This window comes from Hyla sarda, chromosome 9, assembly GCF_029499605.1.
Source record: "Hyla sarda isolate aHylSar1 chromosome 9, aHylSar1.hap1, whole genome shotgun sequence".
NCBI classification, from domain to species: Eukaryota; Metazoa; Chordata; class Amphibia; order Anura; family Hylidae; genus Hyla; species Hyla sarda.
The window spans coordinates 17,846,695-17,865,651 of NC_079197.1; the positions used below are offsets into that span (position 1 = coordinate 17,846,695).

At 46.9% G+C, this 18,957-nt stretch overlaps 1 protein-coding gene across 11 annotated transcripts in view; it reads right to left on the minus strand.

The window, feature by feature from the left end:
• Window positions 1-18,957, minus strand: part of IQSEC2 (IQ motif and Sec7 domain ArfGEF 2) — a 227,854-nt gene that overhangs the window by 32,595 nt on the left and 176,302 nt on the right. For 10 of the 11 annotated variants that reach the window (XM_056541237.1, XM_056541235.1, XM_056541238.1 and 7 more), the window contains one exon: window positions 676-943. In XM_056541237.1, coding sequence (XP_056397212.1) covers window positions 676-943 — 268 coding nt within the window. Of the gene's footprint in view, window positions 1-675; window positions 944-5,168; window positions 5,402-18,957 lie in introns of those variants that run through there. The other variant, XM_056541241.1, reaches the window with a different exon arrangement.

Below are 18,957 nucleotides of genomic sequence, written 5' to 3' on the forward strand. Positions count from 1 at the left end.
GACACCAGCTGATTTTATTTATTTATTTTTAAAGTTTTTTTCACCGGAGTACCCCTTTAATCCTTTCAGTACTTATGAGCTTCTGAAGTTAAGGTTGTTCTTTTCTGTCTAAGTGCTCTCTGATGACACGTGTCTCGGGAACCGCCCAGTTTAGAAGAGGTTTGCTATGGGAATTTGCTTCTAAACTGGGCGGTTCCCGAGAGACGTGTGATCAGAGAGCACTTAGACAAAAAAGAACAACCTTAACTTCAGAAGCTCATAAGTACTGAAAGGATTAAGATTTTTTTAATAGAAGTAATTTACAAATCTGTTTAATTTTCTGGAGCCAGTTGATATATATATATATATATATATATATATATATATATATATATAAAAAAAAAAAGTTTTTTCCTGGAATACCCCTTTAAAGGAACATGGGGAAAAGGAAAGAAGCACAAACTTTACAATGAGAATAGGTTTTCAAACTTGTCTTCAGATTTGTTAATAGTCCACATTATCTTCTGGATGATCAGAAAAATTAAGTAGGTGCCTGTTTGGACATTACTAGGACAGGTTTGAAAACCATCAAAAAGGACACGGGAGAAAAAGACCAAAATCACAGACCAAGCCTGATGGAAGACAGAAGGGAAGTCATAGACAGGGAGAGTGATAGGGGTTCAACATGGTAGATACCTTTTTATCCTGGAGGTCTGTAGACAATTCATAGCTGTCAGACAAGGCTTTGGATCTTTTATTCTCTTCTTCTTCCTGCTTGCGCAAGGCAACACTGGCGGGCTGTAGTCTGGCCCGTTGACTCCACTGGAGCCCGGGGTGAGGGTGACGGGTGGGTGATGGTAAGTCGTAGTGATCGCTTTTCACCTCTCCACGATATGGCGGCTGCTGGCCCGGACTGTCAACAATTGTTCCCGATTCGCTGCCAATAGATTCACCACCTTCAACGCTGAAGAGACAGACAATGGTGATAACCAGTCGCAAAGGAAGGGACCACAATTAGGATAAAATAAGAGGCATACACAATGTGCAAATGGGCAGAGCAAAAACTGGACATAACAAAAACTGTACATGACGTAACATCAGAATATAAATAAGATCTAGATAGCATACTATGAATGTACAGTCAATTACAAAGCCATGCCATCCAGTCGGCCAATGTGGGTGTCTACTGACAAAGAGGAAGCACAATGAAAGGGCATACGTGCATAAGAAATAACACTGACAGAGGTGGCAAAACATAAATTCAGCCATAAAGTGCACATACAGCAGACAAAAAAAGTGTTTTGCCAATAAAAAGGTAAAAATTACAGTCAGCCAGGAAGCAGACATACAGCTAGTCAGGCAGTATACGAACAGGCAGACACATCTGAAAAAAGAAAATGCAATAAGGAGAAGGGAATGTCAGAGGAAAGAAAAATACAGTCAGCCAGAGGGGGCACTAAGGGACAGAGGTCTAATGCTAAAACAGTCAGCCAGAGGGGGCACTAAGGGACAGAGGTCTAATGCTATACAGTCAGCCAGAGGGGGCACTAAGGGACAGAGGTCTCACACCATACAGTCAGCCAGAGGGGGCACTAAGGGACAGAGGTCTAATGCTAAAACAGTCAGCCAGAGGGGGCACTAAGGGACAGAGGTCTCACACCATACAGTCAGCCAGAGAGGGCACTAAGGGACAGAGGTCAAATGCTAAAACAGTCAGCCAGAGGGGGCACTAAGGGACAGAGGTCTAATGCTAAAACAGTCAGCCAGAGGGGGCACTAAGGGACAGAGGTCTCACACCATACAGTCAGCCAGAGAGGGCACTAAGGGACAGAGGTCAAATGCTAAAACAGTCAGCCAGAGGGGGCACTAAGGGACAGAGGTCTAATGCTAAAACAGTCAGCCAGAGGGGGCACTAAGGGACAGAGGTCAAATGCTAAAACAGTCAGCCAGAGGGGGCACTAAGGGAAGGAGGCCTCACACCATACAGTCAGTCAGAGGGGGCACTAAGGGACAGAGGTCTAATGCTAAAACAGTCAGTCAGAGGGGGCACTAAGGGACAGAGGCCTCACACCATACAGTCAGCCAGAGGGGGCACTAAGGGACAGAGGTCTAATGCTAAAACAGTCAGCCAGAGGGGGCACAAAGGGAAGGAGGCCTCACACCATACAGTCAGCCAGAGGGGGCACTAAGGGAAGGAGGCCTCACTCCATACAGTCAGCCAGAGGGGGCACTAAGGGAAGGAGGCCTCACACCATACAGTCAGCCAGAGGGGGCACTAAGGGAAGGAGGCCTCACTCCATAAAGTCAGCCAGAGGGGGCACTAAGGGACAGAGGTCTAATGCTGTACAGTCAGCCAGAGGGGGCACTAAGGGAAGGAGGCCTCACACCATACAGTCAGTCAGAGGGGGCACACAGGGACAGAGGTCTAATGCTAAAACAGTCAGCCAGAGGGGGCACAAAGGGAAGGAGGCCTCACACCATACAGTCAGTCAGAGGGGGCACTAAGGGAAGGAGGCCTCACACCATACAGTCAGTCAGAGGGGGCACTAAGGGAAGGAGGCCTCACACCATACAGTCAGTCAGAGGGGGCACTAAGGGAAGGAGGCCTCACTCCATACAGTCAGCCAGAGGGGGCACTAAGGGAAGGAGGCCTCACACCATACAGTCAGTCAGAGGGGGCACAAAGGGACAGAGGTCTAATGCTATACAGTCAGCCAGAGGGGGCACTAAGGGACAGAGGTCTAATGCTATACAGTCAGCCAGAGGGGGCACTAAGGGACAGAGGTCTCACACCATACAGTCAGCCAGAGGGGGCACTAAGGGACAGAGGTCTAATGCTATACAGTCAGCCAGAGGGGGCACTAAGGGACAGAGGTCTAATGCTATACAGTCAGCCAGAGGGGGCACTAAGGGACAGAGGTCTCACACCATACAGTCAGCCAGAGGGGGCACTAAGGGACAGAGGTCTAATGCTAAAACAGTCAGTCAGAGGGGGCACTAAGGGACAGAGGTCTAATGCTAAAACAGTCAGCCAGAGAGGGCACTAAGGGACAGAGGTCTAATGCTATACAGTCAGCCAGAGGGGGCACTAAGGGACAGAGGTCTAATGCTATACAGTCAGCCAGAGGGGGCACTAAGGGACAGAGGTCTAATGCTAAAACAGTCAGTCAGAGAGGGCACTAAGGGACAGAGGTCTAATGCTAAAACAGTCAGCCAGAGGGGGCACTAAGGAACAGAGGCCTCACACAATACAGTCAGCCAGAGATGGCACAAAGGGGCAGTGGTCTAATGTTATACAGTCAGCCAGAGGGGGCACAAAGGGGCAGTGGTCTAATGTTATACATTCAGCCAAAAGAGACACTAAGGGACAGAGGCCTCACACTATACAGTCAGCCAGAGAGGGCACAAAGGGACAGGGTCCTCACTCCTCACCCAATACAGTCAGCCAGAGTGGGCACTACGGGACAGGGGTCTAATGCTATACAGTCAGCTAGAAAGGGCACTAAGGGACAGGGTCCTCACACTATACAGTCAGCCAAAGTGGTCACAAAGGGACATCCTGATATACAGTCAGTCAGAGTGGACACTAAGGGACAGCGGCCTCATACCAGTCAGCCAGAGAGGGCACTAAGGGACAGCGGCCTCACTCCATACAGTCAGCCAGCGGGGGCACAAAGGGACAGCGGCCTCATACCAGTCAGCCAGAGAGGGCACAAAGGGACAGGGGCTATAGCTATACAGTGGGTCAGAGCTGGCACAAGATGTTAGTTGGCAGGTACACACTGACGGGCAGGACATCTGCAGTAAGCTTGGATTGTATATACTGACAGAAGTAGAAGAAATACAGTCAGGTAAATACGGGCAAGTTAAGCCAGAGTGACACCAAGAGCGGCAGCACCTACAGTCAGCTAGGAACAGTAACATACATTTAAAGGGAGCAGAAATGGTAAACAAGCAGCACAATAGAGGCGCCATGGCAGGAATTTGCTATGAGGCAATCTGATTGTTTGTCCACAAATAAATAAAGAACATGCATGCGTATATAGTTACCCAGAAGGACATACAAAAGTAGGAGGTTGAGCAAGGCGCACGGACGAAGACAGGCTTATTTCTCATACACACTTTCTATTATCTGATGAACTTTGCCTCTCTATGGCAGACACCTCCCCTACCTCACAATCAGTCTCCTAGATCGCTAAACATATCTTACAAGATTGCATTGTCCTTTGATCAGGACAGAGCCACACAAATCACGTGTGCTCCCAAAAGACCACCAATGCAATAGTAGAGATCCCCAAGACTGTAGCACCTGATCACAAAAGATCCACAGAAATCCCAACCACACGTGTCACCAAAGAGACCACCAATGCCAATTGTAGAGGTCCACCAGGACTGTACCATCTGATTGGGAGAGGTCCGACTCCCCACACATTTCATTCAAGTGACCCCCAATAGACCACCAAAGCCAACAGCAGAGCTCACAAAGGATTCTCACAAATCTCAAATCATCCGTGGCCCAAAAGACCACCAATACCAATGGCTTAGGATCTCGAGGACTGTGCCGCACAAAGAAAGATCAGACAACCTCAATAATCCACCCTGACGCCCATCTCTCCGTACTCAATGACAAAAAAGGTAGCAATACCCCATTGGAGCTTATATAGGGAATAGCAACCACCATGAGACCCCATACTCTGCTATTTACGTTTCCATGGCTTCCACGCTCCTCCATCTTGAAGGCCTTTGTTGAGGACTCCTGGCTGACGCCTTATGAACCTTCAGATTTCATAGACTAACAATTCTGACTTTCCTACTGCTAAAACACCAGATGACGGATGTAACCCCTCCGGGGGAAAGACCACCTATACATATCGGCGATATTCTCACCCCTAGATCCAAAAGTACTGACCCGTTTCATGCACAGGCAACTGCACAGCTTCTCAGGATAGATCAGGATCTGACAGGATGGAAAACTACGCAGGAGATTAGACGCTCAGTTTACTGTGAAAACAACGCTAAACCGGCAGAGCGCAGGTATTCAACTTTACAAGATAAGAGATTGTCACTAAGAATCTGACCTTCACACCTCCCTCACATCCAGTAAACAAGCGGGAATGCGGCCGTCACAGGTAACGCACATGACAGAGGTTGTCATCATCGAACCGATAACCATCAAGTTCTACACTCACATGTAAAGTGCAGCTCGGGCAGGGAGGCGCGGCGGCTTCCCCCCTCTTTTCTTCTTCATCTTCTTGGAAAGTGCAGAGAAGATGTCAGGCTTCATCCATCAACTTCAGCGTGCAGGACGCTCACGTACGGGAAAAGGTGACATATAGAAACCTCAGCGTGCTCTGCAGGGGATTCATCCGCAAAGGCTGTTTGTGACGGAAATCCAAAAACCCATCACTATGGAGCTGCAGGCAACACCTAGCTCTGCTCCTCCTCCTCCTGCAGCCTTGCCACAACCCTTCACCCTCCCTCGCACCTATCGTTAAGCTGCATTCTTCTCAATCATTGACAATAGGTACGCAGCACAGGTCCCACGGGGCATTTCCAGGTAACGAGTCTTGAGTCTGTTGCAATAGAATCGACCTGATCTTATTGTCAGGAATCAAGATATGGAGATGCCTGATGTATCTAACGAACAAGACGTAAAGTTACGAAACTATGACATTCTGAAGTAAGGGAAAATGGGCAGATGTAGCTGAGCAGAGTTTGTCAATTGACTCGGATTGACTCTTCGGTCCCTACCAGGCACAGCTCTGAACATTTTGTATTGGCTGAACTTGGAATGAGTGGCATTGCGTGGATTGCCAGTGCAAGTGATATGTACCCTAATCCAGATGGGCAAAGGTAAAGTGAGCGGCAATGCATACAGTGCAGGCCTCAAAGTTCACTACCGTACGCAATACCAGGTTATGGGGTACAATATCTGCCTTGCCTGTGAACAACAATTATACTAGGGCCGCCCCGTGAATTTACACTAAGGATAAGTTCACACGGGCGGATTTTTTGGTGGGTTTCCCGCTGCGTATTTGAAAGTGGGCGGGCTCTTCTCGGCTGTCTGCAGTAGATTTTCCGCGGCGGAAAATCCGCCGCAAGCCCCATTGAAGTCAGTAGGGACTGTGGCGGATTTTCCGCAGCATAAATTCCGTCGTGGAAAATCTGTTGCGGGCAGCCGAGAAGAGCCCGCCCACTTTCAAATACGCAGCGGGAAACCCGCAAAAAAATCCGCCCGTGTGAACGTACCCTTAGGGTACGTTCCCACACGGCGTATTTTGCTGCGTATTTGCTGCGTATTTGGTGCTGCGTATTTTCCTACCCATTGACTTCAACAGAGAAAGTAAAATACACAGCAGCAAATACGCCGTGTGGGAATGTACCCTTAGTGTAAATTTACGGGGCGGCCCTAGTATGAAAAAAAAAATCCACCCGTGTGAACGTACCCTAAGGCAGTCTTTTGCAACCAGTGTGCCTCCAGCTGTTGCAAAACTACAACTCCCAGCATGCCCGGACAGCCGAAGGCTGTCACAGGCACATATTGTGCCCCTGTGGCCCCTAAACACTTCTAATGCCTAGTATTGTAGTTTATCTACATAACGAATTGGATGAGCTCTCTGGGATTAGATGCAATACCAGGTATAGCCACTAATGAATGCATGGCGCTGTCCCTGGTAAGCAATGCAGTTGCCGCAGTGCTTGTGGTGGTCCCCTCCAATCAAATCATTTGTAGATTGACAAGTGAAGTCAGACCCCCTTGTGTCGTCATATCAGAGAAACATACTTTACACATTTATATAGGTGTTTATTTGTTTCCCTTACAGACTCTCCACCTCACGTGTCCACCGCTATGAGAAAAAAGCTACCTCTTCTACGCCAAATCTTATTGGCGGGCCTGTGCGATTCTGAGGGGGAATGGAAAGACCATCGGAGGGGGGGGCGCCATAACAATTATGTAACATTCATATCTAGACTTGAGTAAACTAAGACTTATTTGTAGGAAATCCTCTTTAAAAGGGGTACTCCGCTGGAAAACATTTTTTTTTCTTTTAAATGAACTGGTGCCAGAAAGTTAAACAGATTTGTAAATGACTTCTATTAAAAAAATCAAAATTTTTTCAGTACTTATTAGCAGCTGTATGCTACGGAGGAAATTCTTTTCTTTTTTGAATTTCTTTTTTGTCTTGTTCCCAGTGCTCTCTGCTGACACCTCTGTCCCTGTCAGAGCAGGAGAAAATCCCCATATAAAACATATGCTGCTCTGGACAATTGCTGACATGGCCAGAGGTGTCAGCAGAGAGCACTGTGGACAGACAGAAAAAAAATTCAAAAAGAAAATAATTTCCTCTGTAGTATACAGCACCTAATAAGTACTGGAAGGATTAAGATTTTTTAATAGAAGAAAATTACAAATCTGCTTAACTTTTTGCCACCAGTTGATTAAAGGGTACCTCTCATCAAATAAACTTTTGATATATTTTAGATTAATGAATGTTGAATAACTTTCCAATAGCATGTTAATGAAAAATATGCTTCTTTCTATTGTATTTTTCCCGATCAGTCCAGTCAGCAAGCATTTCTGACTCATGCTGGAGTCCTAAACACTCAGAGCTGCCAGCCTGCTTTGTTCACAGCCAAACAGGCTGTGAACAAAGCAGGCTGGCAGCTCTGAGTGTTCTCCTTTGTGAACAAAGCAGACTGGCAGCTCGTAGTGTTTAGGACTCCAGCATGAGTCTGAAATGCTTGCTGCCAGGACTGGTAGGGAGACCCCTAGTGGTCATTTCTTCAAAGTGGAAAATTAAATAGAAAGAAGCATATTTTTTAATAACATGCTATTGGAAAGTTATTCTGCATACATTAATCTATAATATGTCAAAAGTTTTTTTGATGAGAGGTACCCTTTAAATAAAAAAAAATAAAAAAGTTTTCCACCGGAGAACCCCTTTAAGTTAGTCGGCCTCGTTAGTTATGCGACAGAACCACTTTAAATAGATCAGAGACGAATAGTATTGAGATTGTCAGAGCAGGTAATACAGCTCTATCCAGACTGGGTGGGCCTTATCTCCATGTATATAGCTATGGGACATTCCTCCGTAATCTTCCTAAAAACAGCACAAACCTGTTCCCTTCCTGAATGGCTCGTAAAACGCTTTCACAGGAGAGACTGCACGTACAGAGGCATCGGCGGCGCAGACGGTATGCGTCACTACGGACATATAAATACCAGGCATCGCTGAGATGATCATCACAATCCACACTCCTACAGTACCAAATCAGCAGGTGTCCTGAATACAAACAACGGGAGCTAACAGGACCCCACTCAAATATTTACCAAGAGAGCCGCCATCTTGATTTCACCGATAACCAGGACCAGTAGCGCAACAAGGACCACCGCCAGATGTCAGGACAGATGTGGTCTCAGCCACTGCTTACCAAATAGCAAAGCTGCAACCTGTGGCTGGCCAGCACAACTACAACTCCCATCATAACCTGAAAGAAAGAGTCTAGTCTCTAAAGCAGTGTTCCTCTATCTGCAGCACGCCAGCTGTTGAACAACTACAACTCCCATCATAACATGAAAGAAGGAGTCTAGTCTCTAAAGCAGTGTTTCTCACCAGCTGTTGAAAAACTACAACTCCCATCATAAATTGAAATAAAGAGACTAGTCTCTAAAGCAGTGTTCCTCAATCTGCAGCTGGCTAGCTGCTGCAAAACTACAACTCTCATCATAACCTGAAAAGAAGAGAGTCTAGCCTCTAAAGCAGTGTTTTCTAAACAGAGTGTCTCCAGCTGTTGCACAACTGTTTAAAAAATACTGCTCTATAGCAGTGTTCCTCAATCCGCACAATTACAACTCCCATCATAACCTGAAAGGTAAAGTCTAGCCCCTAAGGGTACGTTCATACGGGCGGATTTTTTTGTGGGTTTCCCGCTGCGTATTTGAAAGGGGGTGGGCTCTACTCGGCTGTCCGCAGCAGATTTTCCAAAACGGAATTTTCGCTGCTGAAAATCCGCTGCAGGCCCCACTGAAGTCAGTAGGGACTGCGGCGGACAGCCGAGAAGAGCCCGCCCACTTTCAAATACGCAGCGGGAAACCCGCAAAAAAAAAAAATCCCTGCGTGAACGTACCCTAAAGCAGTGTTTGCTGAGCAGTAGCTCTTCAGATGTTGCAAAAAGTTGTTGCGAAAACTAATATTCCCCAACTCTCCCCCCCCCCCCCCCCTTGGATAGGATGCTTATCGTCTATATGGCTCCTCCTGCACTCACAAAAAGAATTCCGAGAATGTACAGAACCCCAACCTCCGAATAGATCAGCACATGCCACTGCTAAAATACTCTGTGCTGCTGTCTCCTTTACCTGCTTGTATCTCATCACTCTGTATGCCTCTCCCAGTAGTAGGAGTTAACTAGTATTATTCTATACAACAGTGTTTCCTAACCTGGGTGCCTCCAGCTGTTGCAAAACTACAACTCCCAGCATGCCCAGACAGCCAAAGGCTGTCTGGGCATGCTGGGAGTTGTAGTTTTGCAACAGCTGGAGGCACCGTGGTCGGGAAACACTACTATACAGGAAGGTGCGATTAGAAGTAGCTGGACACCTGTTGCGCCGCTTATCCTCTGTGTCCTAGGGACTGTCGGCTGTCACAATCTGAATTGGTGCCAAAACTCCATGGCAACCAAACACGTTACTAAAGCATAATTGTCACAATGCTCTGAAAAACATGTAATACTGCCTGGAAAAAATAAAAAAAAAATAAAAAAAAAAATATATATATATATATATATTTATAAACACATACAATGGGGCAAAAGAGTATTTAGTCAGCCACCAATTGTGCAAGTTCTTCCACTGAAAAAGATGAGAGGCTGTAATTTCCATCATAGGTTATCACCTCAACTATGAGAGACAGAATGGGGGAAAAGAATACAGGAAATCACATTGTTCTGGTGCCAGAAAGTTAAACAGATTTGTCAATTACTTCTATCAAAAAATCTTAATCCTTCCAGTACTTATCAGCTGCTGTTATGATCCACAGGAAGTTCTTTTCTTTTTGAATTTCCTTTCTGCCTGACCACAGTGCTCTCTGCTGACACCTCTGTCCTAACACCTCAATTGTAATTATAGGTTATATCACTTTTCGCCTCATGGCAATATGTCTCTAAAAACTAGGGATTGACCGATATCGATTTTTTTAGGGCCGATACCGATAATCTGTGACCTTTCAGGCCGATAGCCGATAACTTATATCGATATTCCGGTATAAATTATCGGCTATTCCGCCCCCACCACCACCACACCCGGCCCCGCAGATGCCGCTGCAGATCAATGATTTAAAGCGGGTGTTTTAAATCAAGGAACTGCAGCGGTTTTTGCGGGGCCAAAGACCGCAGCCGCCGCCACCCCGCTTCTCTCCCCCCTGCCTGTCCTGGGGTCCTGAGTCCAACCACCGACGCTGCCTCATTGCCTCCCCCATCCCCGGTTTCATAATTACTTGTCCCCGGGGTCCGCGCTACTTCTTGCTCCGGCAGCGTCCTGAGCTGTCACTGTGCCCACTGATGATGACGTCGCGTTGAGGACGTCACTCGTCATTGCGCTGCGCAGCACGTCGGAGGAGCCAGAAGTAGCACGGACCCCGGGCCCAGGTAATTATAAAACCGGGGATGGGGGAGGCAATGGGGCAGTGGCGGCGGTGGTCTCTGGCCGGGGCATTATCGGCAAGGTAATCGGCCAAACCGATAATCGGTTGATCCCTACTAAAAACTCCCTTTAAATTAAGAAAACACATCAAAACTGCAATTCGTGTGAACTGACCCCACTTATGGGTCTTCAGCTTATTTTGCAATAATAGCCTATGCTGCACTATATAAGCAAAAATTTAAATTAAAATAAAAAAAACTAGAAAACTATTTCTTTAATAGTCTAAATCAGTGTTTCCTAACCAGGGTGCCTCCAGCTGTTGCAAAACTACAACTCCCAGCATGCCCGGACAGCCGTTGGCTGTCCGGGCATGCTGGGAGTGATAGTTTTGCAACAGCTGGAGGCACCCTGGTTGGAAAACGTTGGTCTAAATAGAGAAAATTGTGGATGTGCAGTTTCTGATGGTTACTTTGGGGGGAACAGGGGAAAAAAGCACATAAATCAGCCACCTCCTCCCCCCATCTGCTGAGAGGGCGAGATCTGGAGCATAGCTGGGTGTATGGATCTCTGACTTCCACAGTGAACACAGATTGCTGCCCATAAGGTGCGCCTGCCATCATCACCCGACATCTCCCGAAAGTTTGTATAAATGTATAGTTTACTTTATTAGGTACAACTGCTCAATTACTTAACACAAAAAGCTAATCAGCCAATCACATGGCAGCAATACAGTGCATTCAGGCATGTAGATGCGGCCAAGACAACTTGCTGAAGTTAAAACTTCATATACTTATACATACATATACATTTTTTTTTTTTTTTTTTTACATGGGCGTCAATGGGAGCCGTACAGAACCGTGCGAACAATTCCATCCGGTTTTCACCATACGGTTTTTGACTTTGCACAGTTTTTTTCTTGGAATTTCAATCAAACAAGTGAAACTTTATTCATAATGGAATGGAAAGTTACAAACGTATATGGTTTTCTTTTTTCTTAAAAAAAAACAAAAAACAAAAAAAAAAACATGCAACCGGACATAATTTTTCAAGCCGTATACAGATGAAAATTTGTACACACGTTTTGATACAGTTTAGTCAGGTTTTGAGGAATCCGGTATTCATCAAGCAGAGATTGGGGGGGGGGGGGGGATATGGGTTAGGGAAACGGGGTCTAATTTTAGGCCCTTTCAGAATCTACTGCCTCCTGTGGCAGACTGTAGATCAGTGTTTCCCAACCAGGATGCCTCCAGCTGTTGCAAAACTACAACTCTCAGCATGCCCGGACAGCCAACGGCAACATCTGGAGGTCCGCAAGTTGAAGACCACTGTCCTGACCACTGTCCGACCGCTGGGGCCCCCCGAGATCTCCTGTACGGGGGCCAGATAGTGGGTGCCGACCACCGCACGAATCGGCGGCCGACACGCCCCCTCAATACAGCCCTATGGCAGAGTTGGAGATTGCCAAAGGGGGCGTGTCAGCCGCCGCTTCGCGCGGTGGTCAACACGCCCCCTTTCCGCGGGCTGTCAGGGCCCGTACATGAGATCGCGGGGGGCCCCATTGGTCGGACCCCCCGCGATCTCAAACTTATCCGTCGCGCTTATGACGTCGCGTTGAGGACGTCACTCGTCATTGCGCTGCGCAGCACGTCGGAGGAGCCAGAAGTAGCGCGGACCCCGGGCCCAGGTAATTATAAAACCGGGGATCTGGGAGGCAATGGGGCAGTGGTCTCTGGCCGAAGGCATTATCGGCATGGTCGATCCCTACTAAAAACTCACTTTAAATTAAGAAAACACATCAAAACTGCAATTAGTGTGAACTGACCCCACTTATGGGTCTTCAGCTTATTTTGTAATAATAGCCTATGCTGCACTATATAAGCAAAAAAAATAAAAATAAAATTAACTAGAAAACTTTCACTAAACGCTTCTTTAATAGTCTAAATCAGTGTTTCCTAACCAGGGTGCCTCCAGCTGTTGCAAAACTACAACTCCCAGCATGCCCGGACAGCCAACGTTTTGCAACAGCTGGAGGTCCACGATTTGGAGTCCACTAACATGTCTGGATCCCATAGACCAGTGGTCTCCAACCTGCGGACCTCCAGATGTTGCAAAACTACAACTCCCAGCATGCCCGGACAGCCGTTGGCTGTCCGGGCATGCTGGGAGTTGTAGTTTTGCAACATCTGGAGGTCAGCAGGTTGAAGACCACTGATATAGACCTTATGGCTTCATTGTCTTAAAGAGGTTGTCCAATATTAGAAAAACACTAACGGCTGTCCGGGCATGCTGGGAGTTGTAGTTTTGCAACAGCTGGAGGCACCCTGGTTGGGAAACACTGCTGTAGATTCTCACATCAGGTCCTTTTATCCCTGAATAATTCCTTGTACCAGAAGCCGAGTCGCCCTTCTTGAGATCTTTCTTCCATCGCCCTCTTCCTACGTAGGAAGCATCCAATAGGACTGGAGGAGGTGGGGAGGTATTTATAGCCTCAATATATTTTCATAAAGGAGGCAGAGCTGCGACAGAGCTGACTGCCATAGGTTCCATCAGATACACCCCATACATCAACCCCCGTACAAGACAGAAAAGAAATAATAGCCCGCTGCTAGCCATAAAAAAAAAATAAAAAACCATTCCCAATGGACGGCTGAGCACGGAGAAGATGACGACAATGTGCTAGGAAGACAAGCACTTTATTTATGCCAGTCAGGCTTCACAGCGCAGGGCTACAAGGCACATCCAAGATGTCAGTGCGTCTAAGTCAATGACAAATCTCAAGCTATCCCTGTAATTACGGATCCGGGAAAGAATGGCGACACAAGACGGACCCATCGTCCTGCTATACGAGGACTGTGATTTAGCAGCGGCTATAGATTGTACCCTGCAAACTGGATCGGCAGCTGGGCAGTGTAGATCATTAAAGGGGTACTCCGGTGGAAAACTAATCTGTCTACAGGTCGTGTGTGGTATTGCAACTTGGTAAAGAAGCGGATTAGTAAATACTGGACACAATCCATGGATAGGTATGCCGCTACTTTACCAATCCTTGACCTTCTTTAAAGAGGTACTCCACTGGAAAAAAAAATACATTTTATCAACTGGTGCCAGAAATAGAGATGAGCAAACTTACAGTAAATTCGATTCGTCACGAACTTCTCGGCTCGGCGGTTGCTGGCTTTTCCTGCATAAATTAGTTCAGCTTTCCGGTGCTCCGGGGGGCTGGAAAAGGTGGATACAGTCCTAGGAAAGAAAGAGTCTCCTAGGACTGTATCCACCTTTTCCAGCCCACCGGAGCGCCGGAAAGCTGAACTCATTTATGCAGGAAAAGACATCAACTGCCGAGCCGAGAAGTTCGTGACGAATCGAATTTACTGCAAGTTCGCTCATCTCTAGCCAGAAAGTTAAGAAACAGATTTGTAAATTACTTCTATAAAAAAAATCTTAATCCTTCCAGTACTTATTAGCTGATGAATACTACAGAGGAAATTCTTTTCTTTTTGGAACACAGAGCTCTCTGCTGACATCACGAGCACAGTGCTCTCTGCTGACACCTCTGTCCATTTTGAGAACTGTCCAGAGTAGGAGAAAATCCCCATAGCAACCATATGCTGCTCTGGACAGTTCCGAAAATGGACAGAGATGTCAGCAGAGAGCACTGTGCTTGTGATGTCAGCAGAGAGCTCTGTGGTCCAAAAAGAAAAAAATTTCCTCTGCAGTATTCAGCAGCTAATAAGTACTGGAAGGATTAAGATTTTTTCTTTAATAGAAGTAATTTACAAATCTGTTTAACTTTCTGGCACCAGTTGATTTAAAAAAAATAAAAAAAATGTTTTCCACCGGAGTACCCCTTTTCTTATTCCCTAGGAAAAGGATAGAAGATACATGTATGATGGCAGGGAGTCCAATTGCTGGAATCCATGCATTCTCCTGCCATAAACCCTGGCTCTCTTCATGTAGGGAGTGACTACTGCATAGAATGGTGGTCGACAAACTCCCTCGATGCATCTCTATGGGAAAGCCGGAGATACACGAGTACACCGCTCATGTATCTCCAGCTCTCCCATACAGATGAATGGACAGGAGATTTATACCTCCGCTCAATGCACAAAGTGCATAAGGAGATCACTGGTGGGGTCCGAGCTGTATCCCCCCCCCCCCCCCCCACCACCGTGATCAGACACTTATCTAAGAAGTTAAGTACTGGAGTTCCCCTTTAAGCTAGCCAGTAGAGTTGGGTGAATCTACAGTAAGATTTGCCAAACCAGAATATAGTGAATCAGCCATCAATTAATTTAGTATTGTAAAAGACGTTCCAAATTGCAAGTGCTCCAAGTCTAGAATGAGTCTAGAATTAGAATTGTCAGACTTTACAAGACTAAATGTCTCTACCAGCCACATGTATTAGACGAGGGAACCTACTGATTTCGGTGGGACTGGCTGACCATCTAAAGCAGAATATTTGTGGAATGTCCGCCCACAAATAGCGGGCGCCGGGAGAACATGCCAGCACTATGACCATTTGGAAATGTTCCGTCTTCATGAACGGCAATGCTTTCCGAGCAGATTTTATTGAAAGAATTGACTTGTCTATTCTTTTGGTGGAGACCGGACTCCGCGGGAAAATGTAAACATGACCCAATATCTATGAGGGCCTCAAAATTGTCCCCAACAGGTGATGTCAGAGGAGAAGGATGGGACATACTGGATTTCGACAGCCCGATCCCTTTATTCTTGGTGAGCCAAGCCGCTGCCAGAGAAGGAGTCTGACCTTCCTCCATTCAGAACACATAGAGCTGTATGTTCACATGTTTGGGGTATTAAGAGAGAGAAAAATGGCCAAATAAGTGTTCTGCTAATTAAGATCTCACCTTTATGGCTAATTTTACTCACTAGTTTACCTAAGGCAATGTTCCACAACTTGAGGGTCTTCAGCTGATAAGTACGATACAATTGTAGTTTTTCAATGGCTGAAGAGCTGCAAGATGGAGGACACTGACCTAAGGCAATCATTTGGCTTCCTAAATGTGGCCAAAGACATGCAATAGCTGTTGGCTGAAATATCGTTTGGACGACAACTATGAATCTGGATCCCCCCATCTGGACCTCTCCATACACATGATCCCTCCATCTGGATCCCTCCATACACATGATCCCCCCATCTGGACCCCTCCATACACATGATCCCCCCATCTGGACTCCTCCATACACATGATCCCCCCATCTGGACTCCTCCATACATATGATCCCTCCATCTGGACCCCTCCATACACACGATCCCTCCATCTGGACCCCTCCATACACACGATCCCTCCATCTGGACCCCTCCATACACACGATCCCTCCATCTGGACCCCTCCATACACACGATCCCTCCATCTGGACCCCTCCATACACATGATCCCCCCATCTGGACTCCTCCATACACATGATCCCCCCATCTGGACCCCTCCATACACATGATCCCTCCATCTGGACCCCTCCATACACATGATCCCTCCATCTGGACCCCTCCATACACATGATCCCTCCATCTGGACCTCTCCATACACATGATTCCTCCATCTGGACCCCTCCATACACATGATCCCTCCATCTGGACCCCTCCATACACATGATCCCTCCATCTGGACCCCTCCATACACATGATCCCTCCATCTGGACCCCTCCATACACATGATCCCCCCATCTGGACCCCTCCATACACATGATCCCCCCATCTGGACCCCTCCATACACATGATCCCCCCATCTGGACTCCTCCATACACATGATCCCCCCATCTGGACTCCTCCATACACATGATCCCCCCATCTGGACTCCTCCATACACACGATCCCTCCATCTGGACCCCTCCATACACATGATCCCTCCATCTGGACCCCTCCATACACACGATCCCTCCATCTGGACCCCTCCATACACACGATCCCTCCATCTGGACCCCTCCATACACACGATCCCTCCATCTGGACCCCTCCATACACACGATCCCTCCATCTGGACCCCTCCATACACACGATCCCTCCATCTGGACCCCTCCATACACACGATCCCTCCATCTGGACCCCTCCATACACACGATCCCTCCATCTGGACCCCTCCATACACATGATCCCTCCATCTGGACCCCTCCATACACATGATCCCTCCATCTGGACCCCTCCATACCCAAGATCCCTCCATCTGGACCCCTCCATACACATGATACCTCCACCTGGACCTCTCCATACACATGATCCCTCCATCTCGACCTCTCCATACACATGATCCCTCCATACACATGATCCCTCCATCTGGATCCCTCCATACACATGATTCCTCCATCTGGACCCCTCCATACACATGATTCCTCCATCTGGACCCCTCCATAAACATGATCCCTCCATCTGGACCTCTCCATACACATGATCCCTCCATCTGGATCCCTCCATTCACATGATTCCTCCATCTGGACTCCTCCATACACATGATCCCTCCATCTGGATCCCTCCATACACATGATCCCTCCATCTGGACCCCTCCATACACATGATCCCTCCATCTGGACCTCTCCATACACATGATTCCTCCATCTGGACCCCTCCATACACATGATCCCTCCATCTGGATCCCTCCATACACATGATTCCTCCATCTGGACCTCTCCATACACATGATTCCTCCATCTGGACCCCTCCATACACATGATTCCTCCATCTGAACCCCTCCATACACATGATCCCTCCATCTGGATCCCTCCATACACATGATCCCTCCATCTGGACCCCTTCAAACACATGATCCCTCCATCTGGACCCCTTCACATACGTTACCTCCATCTGGATCCTTGCCTCAATACACATGATCTCACCATCTGGAACCTTCCATACACATGACCACTCCATCTGAATCCCTTCATACACATGAACTCCATTTATATGGTCTAATATGAAGAAAGGAAAAATAAGCTGATGCCAGACTCCTCCGGTGGAAGCTTTTTTTCTTCCGGAATAAAAGGATCGGGCAGTTGAAATCCAACATGTCAAAGCCTTCTCCAATCTGTTGGGGAAGAGTTGGGAAGCTCCATACTCAGACAGTCAGCCATTTCTGCAAAAATATCAGTATTGGAACCTTTTAGTTTCAGAATTTATAGGGCTGAGTGCTGGTGCAGAGGTAGCAACTGCACACAGGTCCTGGTGCCTAAGGAGGCCCAAAGGCCTATCTGTCATATAAGAAGACACCAGTATTATAGATGGAGGATCCTGATAAAGATTTAGCATTTCAGCTTCAAATGAATACTGAAGATATTAAATATATATATATATATATATATATATATATATATATATATATACTCTGTACAGCGCTGTTTTATAAGTCACGTAACAAATTTTATTTCCACCATGTGACATATGACCTGTTGCATAGGAATAAGGACATAATTGAAATTTGCCTGTATGTTCCTCATTCATAGTTGGACATTTTACACATATTCCAGGAAGTCTTTCGAGATCAGGGTTCCAGAAACCGCAACATTTACCTAAGATAACCACGTCTGCCATTAAGACAGAATTTATAGCAGTGCACATCCTGAGCTTCCTGGTTCTGGAATAGAATGCTAGAGCTGCATATTAAAGCAGTGTTTCTAAACCAGTGTGCCTCCAGCTGTTGCAGATCTACAACCACCAGGATGCCCTGACAGCCAGGTTAAAAAATATAGGGGCCAATCACACTACATTTGGCACATTTATGGGAAATGTTGGCACAGGCCTTTTGATGTATACAGTGATGTGTTCCTGGTGGGCCCATTGATTTTAAAGGACTGAATGTAGTCTAAGGCTAGGTTCACATGGTCGAAAATTTGTGGGCAGACATTCTGTAGACAGCAGGCGCTAGGACCGCTGGGAAATGCGCTGTCTTCATTAACAGCTTTGCATTTGCTGCTACATGCCAAGGGTGTCTTACAGATATAAAATACAGTGATCCCTCAACTTACAATGGCCTCAACATACAATGGTCCTTTCTGGCCCATTGTAACTTGATACCAGACTCACCATACAATGTACAGACCTTCCATATCTGTGATACCTGTCAATGGCCGGAAGATCTGACCAATCAGAATGGACATTTCACTGGTAAAACCCTTGTATTACTGAAGTGTATGCACTGACTGGTGTCTGGTAGCGCCCCTACAGTACAGGGTGGCATTACATGTTCTGTACTACTCTTTACCTGTATTACTGAAGTGTATGCACTGACTGGTGTCTGGTAGCGCCCCCTACAGTACAGGGAAGTATTACAAGTTCTGTACTCTTTACCTGTACCAGGGTTAGCTGCTCCTTTGGACACCAGGTGAGGGCG